The sequence below is a fragment of the Fusarium mangiferae genome (assembly GCF_900044065.1).
Source record: "Fusarium mangiferae strain MRC7560 genome assembly, contig: FMAN_scaffold005, whole genome shotgun sequence".
In the NCBI taxonomy this organism is placed as follows: domain Eukaryota; kingdom Fungi; phylum Ascomycota; class Sordariomycetes; order Hypocreales; family Nectriaceae; genus Fusarium; species Fusarium mangiferae.
The window spans coordinates 1,692,171-1,716,432 of NW_024573925.1; the positions used below are offsets into that span (position 1 = coordinate 1,692,171).

The 24,262-nt window shown below is 49.0% G+C and overlaps 7 protein-coding genes across 7 annotated transcripts; 3 read left to right on the top strand and 4 right to left on the bottom strand.

Moving 5' to 3' along the window:
• Positions 1-5,077: 5,077 nt before the first annotated feature.
• Positions 5,078-5,931, top strand: FMAN_07501 (uncharacterized protein; the record flags this gene model as incomplete). The annotated part of the gene is made up of 2 exons (XM_041831132.1): positions 5,078-5,745; positions 5,796-5,931. The coding sequence occupies 2 exons, from the start codon at positions 5,078-5,080 to the stop codon at positions 5,929-5,931; spliced, it is 804 nt and encodes a 267-aa protein (XP_041681726.1).
• Positions 5,932-6,367: 436 nt separating this feature from the next.
• Positions 6,368-8,806, bottom strand: FMAN_07502 (uncharacterized protein; the record flags this gene model as incomplete). Its single annotated transcript, XM_041831133.1, has 3 exons — positions 6,368-6,807; positions 6,855-8,123; positions 8,182-8,806. 3 exons carry the CDS (start codon positions 8,804-8,806, stop codon positions 6,368-6,370), a joined length of 2,334 nt encoding a protein of 777 aa, XP_041681727.1.
• A 1,656-nt stretch (positions 8,807-10,462) lies between these two features.
• Positions 10,463-10,989, bottom strand: FMAN_07503 (putative clock-controlled protein 6 (CCG-6); the record flags this gene model as incomplete). The annotated part of the gene is made up of 2 exons (XM_041831134.1): positions 10,463-10,691; positions 10,754-10,989. 2 exons carry the CDS (start codon positions 10,987-10,989, stop codon positions 10,463-10,465), a joined length of 465 nt encoding a protein of 154 aa, XP_041681728.1.
• A 5,181-nt stretch (positions 10,990-16,170) lies between these two features.
• On the top strand, positions 16,171-17,231 carry FMAN_07504 (putative NADPH quinone oxidoreductase homolog PIG3; the record flags this gene model as incomplete). The annotated part of the gene is made up of 2 exons (XM_041831135.1): positions 16,171-16,195; positions 16,249-17,231. The coding sequence occupies 2 exons, from the start codon at positions 16,171-16,173 to the stop codon at positions 17,229-17,231; spliced, it is 1,008 nt and encodes a 335-aa protein (XP_041681729.1).
• A 273-nt stretch (positions 17,232-17,504) lies between these two features.
• FMAN_07505 (uncharacterized protein) lies at positions 17,505-18,616 on the bottom strand (the record flags this gene model as incomplete). Its single annotated transcript, XM_041831136.1, has 4 exons — positions 17,505-17,599; positions 17,655-18,324; positions 18,376-18,425; positions 18,475-18,616. 4 exons carry the CDS (start codon positions 18,614-18,616, stop codon positions 17,505-17,507), a joined length of 957 nt encoding a protein of 318 aa, XP_041681730.1.
• A 1,155-nt stretch (positions 18,617-19,771) lies between these two features.
• Positions 19,772-21,750, top strand: FMAN_07506 (putative single-stranded DNA-binding protein 68k chain; the record flags this gene model as incomplete). The annotated part of the gene is made up of 4 exons (XM_041831137.1): positions 19,772-19,809; positions 19,862-20,113; positions 20,160-21,596; positions 21,651-21,750. The coding sequence occupies 4 exons, from the start codon at positions 19,772-19,774 to the stop codon at positions 21,748-21,750; spliced, it is 1,827 nt and encodes a 608-aa protein (XP_041681731.1).
• Positions 21,751-22,058: 308 nt separating this feature from the next.
• FMAN_07507 (uncharacterized protein) lies at positions 22,059-23,509 on the bottom strand (the record flags this gene model as incomplete). Its single annotated transcript, XM_041831138.1, has 3 exons — positions 22,059-22,933; positions 22,995-23,156; positions 23,209-23,509. 3 exons carry the CDS (start codon positions 23,507-23,509, stop codon positions 22,059-22,061), a joined length of 1,338 nt encoding a protein of 445 aa, XP_041681732.1.
• Between the last annotated feature and the right edge of the window lie 753 nt (positions 23,510-24,262).

Sequence of the window (24,262 nt, forward strand, 5' to 3'; positions counted from 1 at the left end):
ATCAGCCAATCTCGGCACTAGCCATAATTACGATCCATCCCTGATGAGGCACTCAGTCGATATTTAACACGCTGCCTTAGTATGTTATTTAACACACTGCCTTAGTATGTTCATATCACTGCAACGACAGGGCTCCTATCGTTATCCATTCGCTAACATACATTATTCCACAACCCTGACAATTCTTATGTACCAGTATGCTCTTCGTGGTTTCGAAGAGCCATTTGCTACATTCAAATCCCCACATGGTGCATCTGGTCGATCAAGAGCATAGCGCATGGTCAAAAGTAGGCAGATAAAAGACCAACTCTTTGGAAGTGTCGTCGTCCAACCCTCTGTTACCATAATCCAAGTGCTGTGGCTTGGTAACTTGTTGCTCGACTTAAACTTACAACCCAACTCGTGATGGGACCAGAGTTACTGCCTGGAGAACTTGATCAGCGTATGTATGTGCTTGGAAACCACATGCTCGACAAACAGTCCACATACGAAACAATTCATTGTGATTCTGGGAGCCGGAACTCGGAAATCACCTTGCCTGAGGTGCAAGTCATTGCGGTATGGTTAGTAATGCTCCCCGTCATCATCCTTATCCTCACAATATCCAAGAAGGGCTTGGTCTACTTTACATATCGTTGAACCTGGCCTCCTAGAAGCTTCAGTCCCTGCAGCCGCCCTTGCTCCCGGTCGACAAGGATGGCATGGTGGACATGCTGGCTTGAGCACTCGCATGTTCTGCACAGCGGCTATGTAGCTGCAAGTCTAAAGGCTGACCAATTAAAAATGCATTATCATCGGGAAGAACAAACATGGGCCCCTGTTGGGACGTTTCAAACCCTACCAGCCGTCCTCAGGCCCGCGTGTGAGCCTTTTGAGTCTAAGCGGCCATTGACTGGACTGCTCCAAGATGCCGTGGGGGAGCCTGGTCGCCAAGACTTAGCCAGTAAGTTGAGTCGCCACGTTTACCTTCTAGAGCCTTAGGGCGTCCACTACCTGGCACACCGGTGCGCGTTAGTCAGTCGTTGGTGGGGGATCCTGACTCTAGTCTACCCGTTCGTCGTGCTGTCAGATGCAGATGGCACAGTGGGAAGAGCAACTGGGGCCTGGGCTGTTGAGTGCTGACAAAAGTGCCCCACCGAGTTTGGCCATGTTGAAGACTGGCGATTTTCAGTTCCGAGGCTGACCTCCAGCCGAGAAACATGTCGGGAGCATTCAAGTTCTTGGAGGAGGCAGGGAAACTCACTGAGTCCCAACGCTTGAAGTTCCATGCAGTCTCCAAACGGTGAAGCAATTGCATACTACAAGCCATGTACGACGATTGTCGAGATTCTCTTGCGGCTAACTAGGAAGCTATGATGGCATTTTGTTCTGGCCCAGTCGCTATATCTCAATCCAATGATAGCTCACCACGTCTCTGGCACACCACCCACCGCCGCCACCAGCTCCTCAACGACCAGGACGCAACCTCGATAGACTCCGAGGTCATCAGATGAAGCTTTCAGATTGCTTGTCTGTCCTGTGTCCGCATCTTCTCGGTCATTGTCTCCCGACGGTCTCTGGACGTGCACATCGTGCAAGACCTGCTACCAATTTCTTGCCACAGTCCAGGGAATAATGCATCGTGAACTTAACCTGAAGTTTGTGACTTGCCTGCAATCACCAGAGCATGGCAATGGTGCTTTGAACGACTCCGGGATGTTTTGCCCAGTGCCATGGATGCTCACCCCGGCCTCCGGAGTTCGGGGCTTTGTCTACATACTGCCGCTGCGTTCTTAATCCCCAGATGCGATCTGGCAGCGCTTAGTGCGCTCCTGTAACTCTGCCTTGGAGCCGACCCTGTTGAGAGATCTGACCTATGCTTGCATACGCACCCAATTTCATGCTGCGAGTTCTCCATCATGTTGATGGAGTAGTAGGTCGCGGTCTTTCCAGGGACTGTGGACTCTGTCGTGTATGGTATCAAAATCATATTGACAAAGCCTTGAAGTACCGTCAGTTTTTTGCGCCCCGATAGTGGCTTTTTAGAGCCTAGTGTTACCCTCACCGCTATTCTCTGACCCAATTGAACCTTTCAGTGTGAGATGTACACTTGTACAGTACTGGCCTCTAACGCGACCCCCTTTGTGGTGGCCTTGGGCGTCAGTCAACAAGGGTGGCCTTGTTATGATAACGGCACGACTTGGCTGCCAGCTCACTTCAAGCTCCACAAGGCCATAACCAAACAGATCTCAAGGGAAGCCAAGCCATGATAGCATCGTTCCCTGTCAGCATCATGCTGGTTGGAGCTTGACGGGTAAGTAGCATGTATGTACTCCGCATCTGCTAGTGGTGGTCCACAAGGGCCTCAGTGAAAATCAGACTGAAAGAGTCTTGCGTGACACAGGCTGTCCTCATCGAGATATTGCAGGATCGCATCATGATCGTGGCTACCTGGGAAAGGTGCACGGCTTGGGGAAGGTCTCAGCCTCAGAACCACCTGGGGGCGATTCAGGGCTATTCAGAAATTATATCGACAACGGGAAAACATTGCATCGTGCCTGGTGCCTTCAATTGCATTGCGTGAAGAGACAATATCGCGATTCTATGTGCTGCCCACTCCGTTAGCCTTCCCGCACATCACATCAAGCAGCGGGGTGTTTGAGGGGTTGGAGGGACATGATGGCTATCCACCTGGCAGCTAATGTACGGAACGGGAAGCCTTCATGCATGCACGCGTACGTGCATGCAGGCCGGGCGACCGTGGTATTAATTCGTAATGTACGGATATGTGTTTCAACAGAGCACGAAAGATCCTGACAAGCCAAAGGGTATGGCCTATCTGCTAGGGACACATGGAGGTCGATGGGCAGAGGTGGCTGAGAAGCCAGGATGTCATATCTCCTGGCTTTGGCGGCCAAGGTCCTCAACGATGGTTTCCTGAGGGAGAGCCCCTGATCTGAGCAGCTTATTCACAGAAGCACATAGTTAATTCAGATGACAGGAACTTAATGAAGCAGACGGCTGCATCTCGTTTGTGTGTATGCATCTGCTGGGGCGGCCCATGTCAGCATGTCAGTCACTCCCGATCGAGGAAAAGGGACGAAAATAGCAGTGGGAGGATGGGTTTGATTCATTGTGCTCCTGGTCGAAGATGCTATTACCCTCCATGCCCATGTGATGCAAACCCTCAATCAAGCCAAAGTTATAGTACCAATGTACTGTGCAGATACCTCTTTGCCATACGCCAGATCACAATATCTCTGTTATTTCAGAGAGGGGTGCTGCAGGTATGTTATGCATACTGTAATGTACGTACAGATGATTGGAGGTGGTGCTTGAAATGCTGGTCTGGATTATTGGTGGCAAATGCTTTCGTTTGTTGAGCAAGGCAAAGAAAGGATAGTCTTTAGTCAACACCTCCACCTCGTCTTGGGTTGTATCGAGTTCCAAAGATCCTGGTCGAGCCGTCAAGCGATCGGTCTTTTGTGTTTAGCATTGTCCGAATCCATGAAGAATTTGAAGGTTGAGGCTTGGGGGCCAAGAGGGAGGAAGGGGCCTAGACAATCTAATATCTTTACGAAGGGGGAGGAAAGAGAAATTGGGTGGCCTAGGACTGTGACATGACATGAACATGAACATGGAATGGCCAGGGCTGGAGTCGCTGGTGCCTGTACGGAGTATGTATGTACGTAGAAGCAAACTCGGCGAGACGAGACGGGCCGTTCACCGGGTGGATGTTCAAGGCCGAGTTGCGAGAGGAACGGGCCTTTCAGACAAGGATCGATGTGATGAAGTTGAGGGTGACAGGGATACATGAGATGTGTTATGTGATTGACATGGCACCAACTGGTCCAGGCAATTCGTGTACCATGACAATGTATATTAGGTCTGGGCGCAAGGGTCAGAGGATGGTCAGAGGGCAACCGTGAGGGATTGGAGAGCTGAGACTGAGAGGGAGGGAATTGAATGGGATCGAGCCCGCATGTCAGATAGAGAGGCCTCAGCCAAAGTCCAGGCCTAAGCCCAAGCCCGGCCCTGACCCTGAGCTTGATCCTGAGCCTTGCATGACACACATACTTTTATCAAGGTGATAGATGAGAGTTGAGGTGACATGTTCAACTTAGCTTGCTTATTAGGTACTGTACGCACCTGGGTTGAGGTGGGCGCGCGGCTCTACCCGCCCGCTGCAGCGCGTGAGACAGGTTGCAAGCCGCGGATGCATTCTAACTACATAGCAGGCTTTGTCAGTAATGCCATGCCATGCCATATCCTGCTACTCTTGCCTGCCAGGAGGTCGCCTGCCTAGGTAACGGGGATTTTGGGTTTGGTTAATCAACATATCCTACTCCGTACCGCAGCAAACTATTGGCCGTTTCAGGTATATGGCCTACCAGGTTCATCGTGCACAGCACAGCACTAGTTGGAGCGATGCCCGTGATATTACATAGATCCAATGCACATCATGTTTGCAGCGGGCTTTGTTGGCATTCTCCTTCATCCAATGAGGGACTGGGTAATTCACTAGACTATGGTCTTTGCTCTCCCCTTCCGGGCTGGGCGGTGAGAACGGAATAAAGGGGTGTATCCTGTCATGTCAATTGAAGGTTTCGATGATGGCGAACAGACAATCTTCGTCCCCGTTCCCCTATTCTGACACCACAAATCCAACTAGTTCTGTCATGGCGGTGTCCAAAGTATACCGAAGTTGGAATCAAAATGGAATGGACAGCATGCTAAAACAAACACACCGTATAAAAGACACAGAGACGACATGCGATAATGTATTCAAATGTTAAATGATTTGATATCTCAACTACTGCTGAAGAGATATCAAAGTATAGGGTAAACAAACGTTTTCATAAGACTCATGTGACTACGCGTGTAGGTCCTGTACGAGCCAACAAGAAAGTCGTGGATACAGTAGTTAGTGACACGCGCCAGCGCCAAAAGCGGACACAACATGACACAAAGACAAGAAAATGACGGCAACGCACCCCCACAAGACAAAGAACGCTTCATCATCACATCACAACTCACTCAAAACTGGAAACGGTGATGTTAAGCCATAACCCTCCGTCATAAGCGAAAAGGAAAAGAAATGCCACGCCCTATACGAAAGGCCGCCGAGCCTCAACACGCTGCATCTTTTGACCCATGGAACTCATCGTCAACCGGCCACCAACGTCCGGAATCATGCCCCGGAACTGGCTGGCGCGAGTCCCGTAACCGCAAGCTCAACAGCCAATTTCGCAGTGGCTTATCCGGTGGAGAGCGTCTGAGCGACACATGGGGTGCTGGCTCAGAGGATTACGATGTGAAGCGCAAGATGTTGGTCCCCAAGGCCGTGAAGGAAAGGGCACAGCGGAGCGTAAAGGACATGCTCGTGCAACCAGGCAAGATGCGTGAGAGTCTGGGGGTGAAGGATGAGGCTCAGGGAAAAGGATATGAAGCACTTATGGAATCAAGAAAACTGGAGGACGAAGAGAGAGAAGCAGAGCTACCTCGCCGACGGATGTTTGATGGGGTGACTGTTTACGTTAACGGGAGTTGTTTCCCCCTCATATCAGATCTCAAGCTCAAGCAGCTTGTCACCGAGCACGGAGGTCAGATGTCACTGCACCTCGGTCGTCGGAAAGTCACCCATGTCATTCTAGGAAGGTCAGCTGGACGATACTCGGGTGCCGGACGAGGCCTTGCTGGAGGGAAACTAGAAAAGGAGATTAGCAGAACGGCTGGATGTGGAGTTAAGTTTGTTGGTGTTGAATGGTACCTGTAACTCTCATTTGTACTTGAGCTACGACTAATGCTATCGATAGGATCCTTGAAAGCCTGCAGGCTGGGAAAAGACTACCCGAAGCACGCTTCTCCAGTACCAAGATGGCACCCAAGGCACAGGGCAGCGTATATAGCCTCTTCTCGAGGCAGTCGAGTGGCCAGTCATCCAAGGACTGAGCTGTACTCACCGAGGAGCTATGTCTTTGTTTACCGGAGTCTAGGATGGGGGCCATAAGAAGTTTCGGCCACAACCTTACACCTATATCTCCGGTTACGAATGGTCAGACATCGGGGGGCCTTTTGCTTCAAGTAGACGGTCGGTAGCGTGGGACAGGATATCTGTGGTTACGGATGCGGCTGCGATATAGAATACTGGAGTCTGACACACCCTCGCGGGCAACGGAGGCTCGTCTCGAACTGGCTTCCTCTCAGCAACCATCCATTGTTAAGTAAGTAGATTGATTGTCAGAATATCGTGCGCGGCCCATCTGCCAACGTGAAATCGACGCTGGATGAAGAAACCAAGTCACTGTATCTTCCACCAATATCACACCACTCGTATTTACCAGAAAGATCCGTTATGTTCAGAAGGGCCGTTCATATTAAACCTGCTCTATAGGCGAGCCTTCACCATGCCATCCGTCTCAGTTTCTGCTCGTTCAAAGTACTCCCTGATCCTGGCGCGGGCAACAGTCAAAGTCGACACGTCTTCAATCGTGCTAGGAACCGCAACTTCCTTGTCAAAGTCACCACGAATGGCGTTCTCCACCATCTCCTTGAGGACCCGTCGTAGCATTTTGCCAGACCTTGTTTTGGGAATCATTCCTTTGCCCTGAATGATGCCGCCTAGTGAGGCTATAGCACCCACCTGGCCACGGACTAACTGCTGTATTTCCTTGGCGACTAGTTCACTCGGCGCTGCTGGATCTGCACAGCCTTGTCCCGAAAGTGCTACGAAGGCGAAAGGAAGCTGACCCTTGAGTGAGTCTGGTACGCCGACAATACAAGCTTCAACGACACGAGGATGAGCTGCAACAGCCTGCTCAATAGATCCTAAGCACTGTTAGCCCATACCAAAGTTGGAAGAAATACAAACGTACCGCTTGAGAGACGATGCGCGCTGACATTCAAAATATCGTCGCTGCGTGCCATCACATGGACATAACCTTGCTGGTCGATCCAGCCTGAATCACCGGTATCAAGCCACTTTCCCTGGAATCTTTTCAAGTAGCCTTTCCAAAAGCGTTCTTCTTCCTGCCACAGCGTGCGAAATCCTGTCGGAGCGAGAGGCATTGCCAAGACAATATTTCCCATGGATCCCCTCTCAACCTCATTGCCCTCATCATCCACAATACGAACATCAAAGCCAGGCATTGCTTTCCCAGCACTTCCAGCCTTCAGGCAAGGAGGAGGATGTCCACGGACTTCCGTGTTGCGATGCTTGCCAGCGTGCGGAACGAGCGCTCGCCCCGTGATGGGGGAACCAACTTCTGTAGACCACCAATTATCAACTACGGCTGCGTTTTTAGCGCAGTATTGAGCCATGAGATGCTGATAACTGTCGATAAGAGTAGGTTCGGAGCGTTCTCCAGCGAGGAAGAGAGCTCGCAAACTCTTGAGAGCACCCCGGTTGCCGTAATCGATGAAGGATTGGTTATTGGGGTCATCGCGCCTGATTGCACGTAGAGCTGTTGGCGCTGTAAACATGGTGTTGACTTTGTACTCTTCAACTATTCTCCAGAACGACGATGCATCAGGGGTGCCGACGGGCTTGCCCTCGTACAAGACAGTTGCAGCTCCCGTGAGGAGTGGGCCGTAGATGATGTACGAGTGACCGACAATCCAGCCAATATCCGATGCCGTAAAAGAAACACACCCAGGTCCGTGGATGTTGAACAGGTAACTTATGGACAGGTGCAGACCGACAGCGTGACCACCAGAATCGCGGAGTACACCCTTTGGGGTTCCAGTGGTGCCTGAAGTGTGGATGATATAAATAGGGTCGGTGCTCTTGACTGGCACACAGTCCGCCTTGATTCCTCGAGATCGGGCACTGTCGACTAACGTGTTCCAGTCGAGCTGACCAGTCTCGTGGTCGAGATTCCAACGGAGCTGATGTCTTTGCCAGACAATAACTTTATGGGGTTTATGACCAGCCAGCCGTATCGCCTCCTCTACCAAGCCTTTGTATGCAATTGGAGGCTTGTTGCCATCGATACCACAAGACGCCGTCAGAATAGCCACAGGACGGCATGAATCGATACGTTGCGCCAGAGCATTAGGGGCAAACCCACCAAACACAATAGAATGGATAGCGCCCAGTCGATTAGCAGCAAGAATACCTATCACGGCAGCGGGAATCGTAGGCACTATTACTCGAGTTAGCTGCCAGCACCACTGTAGGAGGACGATGCATGGTCTACTTACTATACAGCAGGACTACATCGCCCTTCTGTATCCCCTGCTCTCTGAGGGCACCAGCAAGAGTCTCAACTTCGCTGAGAAGCTGGCCGTATGTATATTTTTCCTTTGTGTTTGTCACAGGACTGTCAAAGTAGATTGCGATGGAATCGCCATGCCCATCAAGTACATGTCGATCAACGCAATTGTAACAAGTAGATATCTCGCCGCCTGGAAACCACTCCCAGCTATCATGTGTGACACCATTCTTGAGAGTTTTCTGAGTGAGCTGGATGGTTGAAGAGTATGGTTTATGCCAGTGAAGATGCTCGGCTTGGTGTCTCCAGAAGTCTTCAGGGTTCTCAAGACTATGCCGAAGTACCTCGTCTTGTATGTGTTGATCTTGCTGGTTGTGAGGCATAGCTGGTATTTCGTTCTTACCTTGTATCTTGGGCTCCTTATTCAATGCAGTACTTGGCATGGATGAGTAACTCCGTGATTTTGTCGATGCCAATGGCTTTGGCAGGGAAGGATATCTTGACAACAAATAGCAACCATGACGATTAAAGGGGCATGTCGGAGTGGGAACCGATAAGCTAGGGGGCCGAGTGTATATGATAAATTGAATGGCTTGTCTTAGGTTCAACGGCATCGGACCTCGCTACCGACAAATTCCGGGCCGTCTTTGACGGTGTATAAACAACTCTGCCTGGACGACGATCTCCTCTGCAATAAAACCGCCCAAAGGATGTTTCAAAGGCCCAGCTTGATGAACGATGCCCCGGTGAGGGAGTTTGACTTTGACACATGAAAAGAGATATCAGATCAAAGGAAGTGCTGTTGACTGAGGAGATAGGTGACATGTCATAAGGCGAGGCGACTTCAGTGAAACTATCTTGCGCAATTGGAGACTGGCAGTATCAAGCAACATACAGCGAGGTTATCCACCCCCCCGAAACAAATTCTCATCCTATTCATCAATTGCGGCTCTCCCAGCTTGCTTGGCAGGGCGAGTGTAAATGGTTCGCTGGCTTCATACCAGATGCCTTCCCCGCATTACGCCAAGATGGCCGTCCCATTTGTCCGGTAGACCTTACGGGTAACGGCCGGGTCGGTACAAGACCGATCCGTGATAGTTAATAATTGTCGAGTTCGTTGGTAACTAAACTGTAAAGCTTATTTGGTGGTTTACATCTGAGTCGGTGATATCCCGGATATTCGGAATCACTTAGCTCTGACTGACTACTGTAGCAAGTACACTTGTTCTGTAAACAATTTGACAGGGTGACCCTGACGGTATGCCTCACCGCATCAAAAACTGTTTTTTCTTCACGGAATGTAATCTTTTTGTACGCCAAGAAGATACATATATATTCTAATAATGATACCATCGAAAAAATTAACCGGCGTATTGCTATGTCGCAAGGTGTCTAAGTACATGCTTTCGATAACACTGAAACTCAAATTAACCCCATGAAGCCCTCGTATTACTGGCAGTAACAAAAGCGTGGCTAAGTTATAAGTTAGTAAAATAAGTGAACCAACGTTAGCTTTGTCTCGGCACGTAGCAACTGAAACAAAGATCCAAGACATATTCACAGGGCAAACACGACAACAGAGTTAATGATGCCGGACCAAAACTGGCCTCTCAGCAATGCTTGCTTTTGCCTTGACTATGATACATGGTTTCCCAGAGGCTCGCAATAACATTGAATCTGATTGACATGAGACCATAAACACGCCCGGCTTTGAGTATATATATGCGCCAGTAACCCGACCGCAAATATCAAAGACGTTTGGCAACCCAAAAATATGTATCGAGAAGAGGAAACGGGATTCGAGGTTGGAAATGCGTCTCTTGAAGTTATTGATGGGAGCAGAAACAAAGACGAACCGCGAGTGAAGCTAGACAAGATCGTCCTGTTTTGCTCAAGGCAAAAAAACACATTATATTCCCAGCCCCGAAAGAAGATGTCACACACAGGGAATATGCGAGCTCCTTCCGAACACCGAGACAAAACTCATATACAAGAATGTCTCAACTCCTGCAAAGCGTGGCCATCATTAGACAAGACTCCATAGAGCGTTGCAAGGGTATACCGGTTCTCCCGTGCCGTATGTTCGTAACCCAAAATAAAAAGTTCTATACATTCCCTGAAAGATCGCTTGCATCCCCAACTGAAACCAAACCATCACCAACTGTTCCACACCACTCCATCAGGAGTGACGGAAGCCCCCACGTGAATTAAGTATTACTGAGCGTAAAGCATCGTAGACACGACGTGGAACAGGCTTGCTAGCTGTTGATTTACAGGAAAGCAGCAAGACCGACGACGGCAGCGAGACCGGCACCGGAGAGAGCGGCGACCTTGCCGGCACCAGCGGTGGGGACCTCGGAAGGAGCACCAGCGGTGGGGGTAGCGCCGGGACCAGCAGGAGAGCCAGGCTTGCCGCTCTCACCACCGTGGCCGGGCTTACCGGTAGGGTAAACGGGGACCAGGGTGGAGTTGTTGCCGTGGTGGGCGGGAGGAGCAGGGCTAAGAGACTGTCAGTATGGATGTCTTGACAAGACTGAGGACATTGGATATCGGTAACTTACCAGTCGTGGCAGACGACAGCGGAGGTGGTGATGACGGGCTTGGTGACAGTGCAAGGGCAGTCAGTGATGGTGAGGGTGGTGGCCTCGGTGATAGTGTAGGTCTTGTCGCCGTGGACGATCTCAGTGGGACCGGGGCAGTAGGTGGTGTAGGCAGTGACGACCTCGGTGGTGTAGGTAACGTTCTTGGCGTGGGCAGCGACGCCAGCAGCGAAAGCGAGAGCAGTAGCGAACTTCATTTTGTCGGTTTGTTTGGGGTTGGGATTAAATTAAGGTAACTCGAAAGTTGGTATAGTTTGTAGATGTGCTGTAACGAATGAAATTGACTAAAAGTCAAGGTATAGTAGCAAATGAATGTGTGTGGGTGAAGAAGAAGGAAGGGAAGAGACTCTGAAGATCTGGAGGACTCGAGCTTTATATTAAGATGAGGTCTTCGCTCAACAGGGACTGACTGATAGGGAGGTTGATGAGATTTTGGGTCCGGGGGGTGTGGGTATGCGCGTGGGTGTGGCCCGCTATGAATCAGTAATGGAGGGGCGGGACTTGGAGCGACAGGGGATCTGGGGCATGGGGGGGCCCTTGAGAATAGGTAGGTAGCGATTAATTAAAATCTGTACATACGGTGTACGAGCAGGCCACTCATCCAGTGTCAGAGGCCCCGTGCAAGTCTAGAGCGGACCAGAGTCAGGAAAAGACAAGAAGATAAGCTCATCTAGGCTCAAGTTCCGGTGGCAAACTACCATATATACATACATTCAATGTAATGAGCTCGGCAGCGGGGCCTTAATTCTTTCTCCCAGTCGCCATTATTGAACCATGGTTAGGGGTAGATCCTACCAGGATTGCAAGTGTAGTTGCTGCACTCTTAAGGATATGTACAACCACAAGTTCATGAGTTGTTCTATCTTAGTGGACGCTGGTGTCTGGGCAGCTTCTGGCCGAGGAAAACAACTGACCAAATACAAACAATTAGCCATTCATTAATATCAAGCTTGCAACCAGCAGCTATGTCTTCTACTACTATCCCTAGACCGTATATTTGTACCAATGAGACGAAGCCCCTGTGAGAAAGCTCTTTATCACACCTTTGGTATTACTGTATTGTTCAACAATTCGATAGCCTTTTGAACATCAAGAGGCATTATGAGCCTCATTTAGACAGCGTCGACTGTTGCTCTGTGTGTGTGTGCGAAATCGTGCTTCTGATTGTCACCTAAGAACAGGAAAGGGGTGCTTGTCTAGGTGAGAACGGGCCCTGAGAACGTGTGTGTGGGGAGAGGAGGCCCTTCCACTTTGCCTCGTGCTCTGGTGTGGGAACCCCGGCAAATGGAAATGGATGTCTTGCGCTCTGACGGGTATCATCACCGAGGCAGCTAAAAAAGGAACCAGTCAGTCTTACCAGAAACGAGAGGGGCGAAAGGGACCTGGAAGTCGGCGGACCTTCCGCAGCGCCTACAGATATCTTTAAACCGAAATTACTCCCCCATATCACACCAGAAATAGACAAATAATACCGGGTGATATTGCGAGGAAGAAGATACTGGGTAGTATTGCCATATGCTGATATCGAACTGAGCCTACTGAGGCAAGAGTTTTGCGTCTATAATTATCGTCGGATGAGCCGAAGCGGACCGACGTTCCACGTCGAATATCCTAGTGATATGATTAGAACTCCGGGGTCGCAGTGTCTTTTCTTCTTAGGAGCCAGACTTGCTAGACATGTTAATTCTTGCCAGTTTGAAATAGAAGCATGTTCCAAAAGAGAGTATGGAGTAAGATAGTCATGAACGAGATTGAAATGTAGGCATTGCGAGATAGTCAGAGGTTCCCAGATTTGATCAGAATGATCGATCGACAATTCTCAAGCGCAAGGTATGTGCCTATCGAAGGATTTTCTGTTTCTGAAGATCTCATGATTTGACTTTACAGATAGAATCATGAAGATCAAATGAGAAGCATGGACGGACTGTCGCGTGGGTGTGAGGCAGCCACCCCGTTGCTCTTTGCCAGGTAATGTCCAATAGACTTTGGCCTTCCTATTACGGGCACGTTCACTGGTCGGTTCCCCTGGCATAATGCGACGCTAATGCAGGAACAAATCTCTTCCCGCTGTCTTGCCAATCCCCTTATTCGACTTTTGCAGTATTCACTCCTCCCTGAATCACACGGCTCGAAGAGTCCCCTCCAATGAAACCAACCCATCCTTTATCTGCCTCAACTGTGCTCTCATCTGAAGCTGCAGCGAATATCACCCGTTCATGTAGTAGCGGGAAGCTCATACTTGCCAATCCTGGCAATAATCGCCACCAGCGATGAACTGGCGCCATCATCTGATTGGTCGCATTGATCATGCCATGCCTGAGCTGTGAATCCAATAGCATAGAGTAAACAGACAAGACCACAAGGAGATGGCTCATGGCAATGTCCTCTCCGATATCCATTGGACAGTATCCGCAATGCACCGTGCACCGACTAGTTTGTCTTGGACTCTCCAGTGGCAGAGTGGGCAATCATCCACGCGGTAGTCAATGGCTTTTTTGAATGGGTTCCGGCACACATGTATGTATGTACCTTATAGCAAGGGGTTAGGAGACTTGGGGGCGGTCTAAGCTAGAGCCTAGGGGGCCGGAACATTAAACAGAGTTCTCACTGAGCCCAAGCAACGGTAAACACATGGCTGCCAACGCTACACCGATAGCCTGTTCAAGCAGCACAGTTACTCAAGGCTCCTCATATGGTCGGGTCACACAGAAGTTGTTGAGAAACAAAGCGGCCATGTTCTAGCTGTCCATTCAAAGTCCCAGAAGTGGACTAGATCCTGAGTTGGCAACGGCCTCGAAGTCTGTCGACTTTCCTCTTCAGGCTGCTCCGTGTTGTCCCTGATGAGTGCTTCAAAACAGTCGGATCCGTCTGGCGGTCGGGTCTTGACACCCACCCATACAAGCTCCCTTGTCATGTCAGATCTAGGTAGCCTGGTACCAACCTACTTACCTACCAGTCTCTGTGTAGTACTTGCTGATCCCTTTCCAGTGAGCAAACCAAGATCAGTCAGCGAGATATCACCACGGATAAAGTACTGGTGATAAGGCGACTCGACGGCTCTGTCTGTTAGCAACCCTCCATAATTTCCCTTTGAACCACTAAAACATAGTTTAGCTATCAGACAGCCTGGACATCTTTGATATCTCGCTGCCTTATCTTTGATTGAAGATGAGGGCCTGTCCATTCCCCTGGCTTTTATTAAGCCAGTTAACATTGACTTCAATCGAGGCGAACCCCTGATACAAGGCGAGGCGAATCGGTTCCAAACTGAGTATCGAAAGCACCACCACTGTCTCGTATTTTCCCCATCAACCTCTTTCGAGTCATGGATTCTCGATGGGGCCTCTCGGTTCGGTAGCTCTGTCTTGTCTTAGTTTCGATTATCACTCTGGTAAGTTTAGATGGCGACCCACGTCTCAAGTCCACAGAAATGAGATTCATCGCCCAGGGGTTATCGGGTACTGTAGTCTTCTGATGGTCAACGACAAGCTTTTGGCCGCTTTCTAGTCTAAGAAAGCTGGCGAGGCCAGGTTCTCTGATCGATGCGATCCGAGGCGTGCCATGGAGGAATCGAAAGCTTGGCATACGATCAGTTCCTGCATCTTCAACAAACGCAGCGGATGTAGCCTATTGCTAGGTATACCTACAGCATGTAGGTTTGCTGGCCCGAAACTCTCTTTGATCAAGCTTCTTTTCTCAAGCTCCAATCTCATGCCCGAGTCTTTGCCTACATTTTCCCAAATGGTGTGCCAAGATTTTTCACCATCCCTTTACGTCTTTTCCCGCTCACACTCCAAGCAAGGCGCTGGATCTCCCGCAAGCCTCTCAAGCCCACTTCCAATATCGAGTGAGACGTATTAAGATGCTTGTCAGTGGCAAAGTTTCTGGCCACCCAAATCTGCTTGGCTCCATTACAATATTCGGAAAAGGTATACGGATACCCGGACTTCATTTCCACCACTTGTCTTGGTCGTCAGATCATCCATGTCGGGTGCTTCATTCTAACTGTTTGATTTATTCCAATGTAACGCTTGCTACGTTGGCTTGACCAGATTGGTGGTTTTGCATGTTGAAAATTTCAATTTGTATAGATTTAGCACTTACAAACAAACACCAAGGCTGTTTTGTTGTTCTGTTGTTTTGTTGATGTTGACGCGTATTATTCGCCTGATTTGTATTATATTACTCGCCCAGACAACCAGGAAGACCTCATTTGCTAGGTCCACTCAGTAGTCGGTACTCAATTAACTAGTCCATAGAATATAGAACCAAAACGCGGACCGTCCAAGTGTCGACTTCTGATTAACTAACAGTAGTTTAATTGCACTCGATCGATAATTTGGCTTGCTAATTTGCCGTCGCCGGGACTTTTGGCCCAGAATCGAAGTGCTGAAGAGGACCCAAAGCCAGGCAAGTCGCTCTTCATCCAATGGCTTGGTAGCTGGTCTCTACTAGTTAGCTGTTGAACCACTATCGGATTATGCCCTGATGGTGACTAACGGCTAGACGATATTACTTGTTGCCGAGTCTCCGGGTGGCATGACTGCCATGATCAGGTATCGTTGAAGTATTGACAAATGCGTTGATCTGCTATCTACTCCGTAATACCGTATGTATCTTAATCAAGTGAACCCGTCTCTGGTGGATTCGGAGGTTGGAAGCGTGGTCTTGTCTGCATAAAGGTTGTATGAATGTTGGAGAAGAAATTGGGCTGAAAGGTCTTATCATGTGGCCTATTCCTGCTCAAGCTGAGCATTGTCGCTTTCCATTTCGCTTTAAATATTATATTTGAAAGCTGCAACATGTTCGACTGACATCCTCATCCTTTATGAATTGATGCATAGCTTAGCTGAGATTAGATCCCTCTCCTGGTGGTGGATCCTCATGGACTGATTGATTGACTATTCCTACAGTAAGGACTCCGGCGCAACAACAAACTGCTTCTGTGGTCGAATTAAAACACGAAACTATTAGTTCGGCCTCCGACCATCCTTTAGTACAGTTCAATCAAACATTTTGGATCAACCTTTATTACACACTTTGAGGTCCCAATCGAGTTTGCTGCCAGCGGACGTCGTCGTTAACACATAACCTCTCACATATGTCTGTTTACGGAAATATGTCTTAATGTTATGTATTCTACTTACAATGGGTCGGTCCCTCTTATGGAGCCCTTCCCGGCCGAAAGTTCGGCGGAAGCCAAATATTGCTTCCATTGACGTCTTCAAAGTTGTATTAGTAATGTACGTCATTGCCTCGGTGCAGACAATACGAAATGCGGGCGTTGCCTTCAACACAGAGCCTCTGACTTCATAGCTGAACATTCCTTCATCAATATCAACTTTCAACGATCGAAAACCATTTCTGATACCGAAAACATGCCCGAGTACATCAAGGCTGTCGGTATGAAGCTAACATGCCAATTCAAGACTGTGACGACCAGCTAATCCTCCCAGATATTCGTGGTGGCACTGGCGAGCGTGATGCCCTTTTCATCAACGCCGAAACGCCCAAACCTTCTGCTACTGAGGGGCAGGCTATTGTACAGATCAAAGCTTTTGGTATTAACCGCATGGATATCATCCAGCGTCGAGGTTTTTACCCGCTGCCACCTCAAGCGCCTAAGACATTGGGCGTGGAATTCAGTGGCATCATTGAGTCTTTTGGACCTGGCGATCATGGTGCTTTCAAGGAAGGCGATGAGGTGTTTGGGCTAGCTTACGGTGGTGCGTATGCTGAGTACATCGCGGTCAGTACTCGCATGCTGCTGCACAAACCGGCTTCCATCGACTTTACCACGTGTGCTGGTATTCCCGAGGCTTGGATTACTGCAACTCAGGCGTTGCATCTTGTGCTTGGCTTCACGAAGGGCAAATCAATCTTGTGGCACGCAGGCGCTTCAGGAGTGTCGGTTGCCGGCATCCAACTGTCACGTATCGCCGGGGCCTCTGAAGTGTATGCCACAGCCGGATCTCAGGACAAGCTCGACTTTATCACTTCGAAGCTCGGAGCAACAGCTGCATTCAACTATAAAACGAAGGACTGGGCGGAGGAGATCAAGAAAGCTACCGGCGGCAAGGGTGTTGACTACATCGTGGACTTTGTTGGTGGAAACTACTTCCAGCAGAACCAGAATGTCGCTGCGCGTGATGGACGGATCGTTCTCTTGGGAACGCTGAGCGGTGCAAAGGTCCCTAATGCTGATATTTCTCAGATCTTATTCAAGCGACTTCGTATTGAGGGCAGTACTCTTCGAAGCCGCGATGAGGCTTACCAGGGTGAGTTACGGGACCGATTGGAGCAGTACCTACCAGACTTCGAGTCTGGTAAGCTTAAGATCTTTGTGGATGAGGTCTTTCCGTGGGAACAGATTCAGGAGGCCCACAAGCATATGGAAGATGCCAAGAACCTCGGTAAGATTATATGCACTATCTCCTGAGGTAGAGAATGATTTTAGGCTACAGTATGTGGCATTTGAATATAGCACAAAAAGTCATCTTCCAGAAAGACTTTCCATTCGAACCCCAAAGCATGGATATCAAACAGTTCACTAGTACGTTAGGTGTGGGAAATTGTAGCCTATCTTCTTCCACCCACCATGAGAATCCCCATCACTTGCTTATATTCAACCAAATCAACAAAGACACTAACAGAAATCACTGCAACGACCTGCACGCCACATTTGAAAAAGCAAAAGGTATCATGACACAAGTCAATGAGCCTTGAGCCAGTTGAGCATCTGGTCATAGGCCGTGGCTTGAGCATCCTTGATTGATGAATCTTGGTACTCGCCTACAACCGCGAACCCTAAAGAAATCATTAGCTGACTCATGCACAAAATTCAAATTTAAGGAGATATTACCATGCGGAACTCCTGGATAAACCTGAACCTCATGCTCGACGTTGGCGTCAGACAAACTGTCTTCTCCCCCTATCCGAACGCTGTCGGGGAAGAGAGGGTCATTCTCGACGCAAACCAAGCTGAGAGGAACACTGATATCCTTGAAATCATCAGGTATAACAGAAGCAGCATGTGCCAAAGCACCAGCCTTAATAAAAGGACCGTTCTTGACACCGCCGCTCTCTGCATCTCCTTCAAGGGTCTTCGTTTGTTTAGCAAGCAGAAGAACAAATCGTGCACCAACACAGTATCCAGCGGCATAGATGCCGTCGCCCTGTTTGATAGTATCCGCGTACTGCTCTCGCGCAACATCAATGACTTTGTGCAGGATGGGCATGACCCTCTCATCTGTGACGCGGGCGAGCCACATATCAATGAGGAATGACTTGGTAACTTCTACAGCCTTCAACTTGAATTGTTCGAGGATGGACGTGGAGTCGTCTGTAATAGCTGTGGCCCCAGGAGCTGTATCGCCAGCGAAGAGGTCGGGCATGAGGACAAGATAGCCCTCCGAAGCAAACTTATCGGCCTGGATCTGGTTGTTGGTGGATTTGATTCCCGTACCGCCGGTCAGAAGGAGAAGGAGTCGTGAAGGCGCATGGGGGTAGTCGGTGGGTTTCGAAACGTAGACCTTAGTAAGGGAGGGTCAGCTAAGAGCTTGAGGAGCTTGTTGACCACGTACATCGACATCGTTGAGTTTGATGATTTCGCCTGTGGAGGACTGGCCCGAAGCTGCAATTGTTAGCGATCTGCGATGATGCCGTTCTAAACGGTGCCTTACGGGTTGGTCTGTCAGAAACACAATGTTCGCCTACGACTGGAGCTTCAGCAGCTGAAGCTGGAGCTTGTATGTTGTCGCTGGCCGCAGGGGTCTCCTGGGCGTCGCTCTCAGGAGCGCGAGTAGCATTATCTGCGTCGGCCATCTTCATAGACTTCTCGACTTCAATTTACCTGTCTTTGGCTGGGACAGTGAGTGGGTTGGTGGAACCGTACTGACTACTCTGTGGGCTGAAAGGCAATGAAAGAAGATGACGCTGCCTGCTGCATGTGGAGGGGCAATCTGACGAACAAGGTCCAGGCTGGAACTCAACGTCATGTTGGAGGGGTAACTGACTTGGTAGGTACTTTACTTGACTTGCTCTAGCAAGAAGTGTGTAAGGTAAAAGCCAAATATAAAGCATACCTATATCCCAGAATAAACTTCTGAAAAAAAAGGACTATCATAAAGGTCTTGTAATTACCGAGCTACACAATGCTGTTATCAGGATGCATGGATTTTACTACGAAACTACTGCCTACCTAAGGTCAGAGATCTCATGGCAAACTAGAAGTAAACGCACTGGCCCTTGGCCATATAGTTGTTGCTGGTAGTGTGGCTAGGGGAGGGAAGAAAATACAGGTCCTCGATCCTAGATGATAAAAAGACTTAGGTAATATAGCCTAAGCTTGGGATGACTTTTGCCAAGTTTATTTTGATACCTTACAGCCAGCTTTGCTATTTTCTTGCCTCCTGAGGTGCGGATATATGGCCATATACTACACCACGGATTAAGGGATGGCTTAATTCCCAGCCTCTTCGCTACGAGGTGAGGATTGCTTTCATAGCAGCCAGAAGAAGAAAGCAAAGTTGGATGGTGACTTGGCATTTGTGTCTATTCCTCTAGTGGTGAATCAGTACAAGTAGTCCCCAAAAGGTCACAATCGGTTGCCATGAGATAGCTTCATCAGCTACGGAGTACAGATAAGATCATCGCTAATGGGACGGAAGAAATGAGCTAGAAATAGAAACTCAGGGTCTTCAAAGTACTTTCAAAGGTAAGGTACCCAATATCTGAAAATGAGTACCCCCGAAGGACTGTCGCTGGCTCCTAGTTGATGAGGGCATGTAGGCTGTCTCCACTACTTACGTAAACAACAACCCCACGATTCTTGCCACAGCGCGTTCCACTCAACGCGCTGAACGCGTCTTCCACACCTTCTCATTAATGCACTTCACTTCTCACCTAGAACAAAACCAAGAGTTCTCTGTTTCAACAGCATACACAACCTACCCCAAAGACACGTAAAGCACAATAATCATGGACGCAGCTTCGGCGCTATCTCGAGGCGCTCTTGAGTATATTCTTTTCACCTAACCTTCCTGTCGTTGCTCGCTAACTTTTGCCCAGCGTGATCTTCAATGATCCTGATAAAGCCAGCAAGCTCTTCCCGGTACCTGTTCTGCAATGTCTACAAGTTAAGCAGATGGCCCCTTCGGCCCAAGGGGGAGACCGATTTCGACTTGTGATGAGCGATGGGCAGCATTACGTTCAGACCATGCTTGCTACGCAAGCCAACCACGTCGTTCACGACAACAAGCTGGTTCGTGGTTGCATTGCCCGAATCAAGCAATACACACCCAATAACTTGAAGGGCAAGAAGTAAGTGTCTTACTAAATTCTACCGGACGGCCCTAATACTATGTAGCATTCTCGTCATTCTCGATATCGAAGTCATCGAATCTCTTGGCGTCCAAGAAAAGATTGGCGAGCCCTTTGCCGTCGACTCCAAGCCAGCGGCCCAAGAGGGTGCCATTGCTGGAGGCGATTTTTATGGTGTCAAGAAGGAAGAGTCAAAGACACAGCCCCAGCAATTTCAACAGCAGCAACAACAGTCGATGCCCTCCCGACCCGCCAATCATGCTGGCAGTAACATCTACCCTATCGAGGGTCTGTCGCCCTTCGCCCACAAGTGGACCATCAAGGCACGAGTTACCTCTAAATCAGATATCAAGACATGGCACAAGGCCACTGGCGAGGGAAAGCTTTTTAGTGTCAACCTGCTCGATGAGAGTGGTGAGATCAAGGCCACTGGTTTCAACGACCAGTGTGACGCTTTCTACGACCGCCTGCAGGAAGGCTCTGTCTACTACATCTCCACACCTTGCCGAGTTGCCTTAGCCAAGAAACAGTTTTCGAACCTTACCAACGACTACGAGCTCACCTTCGAACGGGACACTGTTATCGAGAAGGCAGAGGATCAGACCAATGTTCCGCAGGTGAGGTTCAATTTCTGCTCCATCCAGGAACTCCAGAGTGTGGAGAAGGACAATACTGTCGATGTCATTGGTGTGTTGAAGGAGGTTGGCGAGGTTGGAGACATTACATCCAAGAAGGATGGCCGACCATTCCAGAAGCGAGAATTAACACTTGTGGACGATACCGGCTTCTCAGTCCGTGTTACTATTTGGGGCAAGTCGGCCAACTCTTTCGATGCTCCTCCTGAATCCGTGGTTGCTTTCAAGGGCACGAAGGTGTCTGATTTTGGTGGCAAGAGTCTCAGTCTCCTCTCTTCTGGCACAATGACCGTTGACCCCGATATTCCCGATGCCCATAGACTCAAGGGCTGGTACGACTCTGCCGGTCGCAATGACACATTTGCCACCCACCAAAACATGGCGTCCATGGGCAATGCTACAGGGAGAAAGGAAGACCTCAAGACTATTTCTCAGGTCAAAGATGAGAACCTTGGCATGGATGATCAGGCTTACTACACTATCAAGGCGACTATTGTCTTCGTCAAGCAGGAGAACTTCTGCTATCCCGCTTGCCTATCTCAAGGCTGTAATAAGAAGGTTACACAAATGCCTGACGGTACATGGCATTGCGAGAAGTGCGCCATCTCTCACGAAAAGCCGGAATACCGGTACATCCTCTCTTTGAACGTTGCGGATCATACCAGTCACCAATGGCTGAGCTGTTTTGACGATTCTGGTCGACAGATCGTGGGACGAACTGCCGACGAGATGATGGAGCTCAAAGACAATGACGACAATAAATTCATGGCCGCGTTTGAAGAGGCTAACTGCAAAAAGTTCACTTTCCGATGCAGGGCGAAGATGGACAACTTTGGCGAAGCTCAAAGGTAAGCAGGACGATCATGTTGATCATTAATCAAATACTAATACCGATTTTATAGGATACGCTACCAAGTGATGACTGTCACCCCCTTAGACTTCAAGTCTGAAGGCACCAAGCTTGATGAGCTAATCAAGCAGTACGAGAGCAGCTCGCTATAATGTGCTTACGAATATTCAACCTGGGATCATTGGAGTGCCGGCTGACTAAAACATGTGCTTCGGGGGATATATCGAAACACTTTCTGCGAAGTCTGATGAAGGCGGACTTTCGCCATCGGGTCAATATTGGCACAACATAGTAATGAGACAAAAGCAGTAGCACAAAATATCGCTATAATTGTGTTGAAACCGTGACTGGAACAGCCTGCTATTTTTATAGCTGTTAAACTTAACCCAACGCCTCCGTGATATGCCGTCATCTTTTTCCTTCCTTCCTTCTTTCTTTCTTTCCCTCTACAAGAAGTTGTCTAAAGGGACAGCTTCTCGTGCTTCCAGGGTTTCTTGCCTTCTCCGTCTCCATAGTCAGCAGTAGCCTGGTAGTCACCTCTGATCTTGTACTTGTAAATAGTCAGTCCATCAAGGCCGACTGGACCACGAGAGTGAATTTTGTTTGTGCTGATACCAACTTCGGTACCGAAACCATAGCGCATGCCGTCGGCAAGACGAGTAGCGGCATTCCAGTATACACCAGCTGAGTCAACCTCGTTCATGAAACGTTCGGCTTCGGCAGAATCAGAGCTCATGATAGCGTCCGTGTGGTGAGAGCCGTGGGTGTTGATGTGGTTAATGGCCTCATCAATAGAGGAAACAGTCTTTACTCCAATGGTGAGGGATAGATGCTCAGTATCATAGTCTTGAGGGGTGGCATCTTGAACACCTTCGAGTGAGAGAGAAGAAATGGCAGCCTTGCTGGACTCGTCGACTCGGAGGGAAACCCCTTTGGCCGCAAGAGCGGAAGCAACAGCAGGGAAGATGGTATTCAGAGCCGATTCCTGGACGAGAAGGGTTTCGACAGCATTGCAGGCAGCGGGATAGCTTGTCTTGGAGTCCACAATAGCAGTGATAGCCTTTTCCTTATTGGCAGAGGCTGTCAAGTAGATATGACAGAGACCATCAGCGTGGCCGAGAACGGGAATCTTTGTGGACTCCTTGATGTAACGAACAAGTTCGTTCGATCCGCGAGGGATGACAAGATCAATATAGCGGTCCTGAGCGAGGAGCTGGGAGATGACGTCGCGGGTTGTGACGAGCTGGATGGCTGAGTTGGGGACCTTTGTGGTCTCAAGAGCTGATGAGATGACCTTTGAGATGGCCACGAAAGACTCTGTAGACTCTTTTCCACCTGCGATAATAGTGAGAAAATAAGCCAATTTTATGATATTTCGGATGAGCCATGACATTACCCTTGAGAATGGCAGCATTTCCAGACTTGATGGCGAGAGAAGCGATGTTGGCGATGACTTCGGGACGGGCTTCGAAGATGATAAGGAGGACGCCAATGGGACATGAGACACGCTCCATGATGAGATCATCGTCGAGTTTTGTTCTCATCTGAATCTGGCCAACTGAAATAGTATTAGTTTCACGAGTCTTATAGTCTTATGACTGTTAGATTACTTGGGTCATTTAGATCCCTCACATCCAAGATCCCCTTGAGCATATCCTCCCATTTTCCCTTCTTTCCGAGATCCAATCGCGATACAAGAGCCTGGCTAAGACCGCCCTCGTCAGCAGCCTTCCTTGCCAGCTCAAGATCCTTGGCGTTGGCTGCCAGGATCTCGTCTTTCGAGGCCGTCAAGGCAGCGTGGATGGCTTCAAGTGCATTGTTGCGCTCGGTAGCCGGGAGGGTTGCGAGAGTGAAAGATGCTGTCTTTGCGGCGCTAGCTGCAGCCTCGGGGGAGGCGTTTGTGAGAGACATTTTCAGTGGCGAATTTGAGAGACGAGGATGAGAATGAGAGTGAGGTTGTAGTCACAAATGTGTGAAAGTGACTCAGGTGAGGTTAGGTATGTTTAAACTGTGCCCCGCTGGTATGCACCCCGCCATTATGAGCCTCAGCCGTTACATGGTCTACATTTAAGTTAATTAAAGGTTGAGTATAATTGAACTAGGTTTACTGCTTATTACATCTAGGAACCAAATCCTAGCTATTAGACTACCCATGCTGTGAGATTGGAATCTCTTTTGTCTGTATCTATGTGGTACGTAGCAGCAAATTGTTGCTTTCGAGGATACGCCCTGCGATATCGGCCGAGACCAAGCCTCTATAATTTCATACTTGTCCAAGGTCACACTGATTGATTTCTTCCGACCCCAACTGCCCGGCCTTTTCTAGCTGTCCGAGTGACTATAACTCAATGTTCCACTCCTTCTTGTCGGGCTGAAAAGTTACTATCAAATGTCCTTTCGAATCACGAATTGTGATATTTTATGAAACGGGTCTGCTCATACAGCATTGTCTATTTTGGACGAACGGCAGCTAAATTGCTGTGACTTGTATATTGCGCCGTTGTCCAAGACTCAGATGCTGCATCCCGAGTCCAGTTCTTAAGCATGCTCGATATGCAATAATGTCATATGTTTCCGCCTCACATGAGATTCTCGTATAAAAATATTACAATGAAGTTGCAAATTATCTCCGCGTTACCCCCACATACAAACCCCATAAGTTGC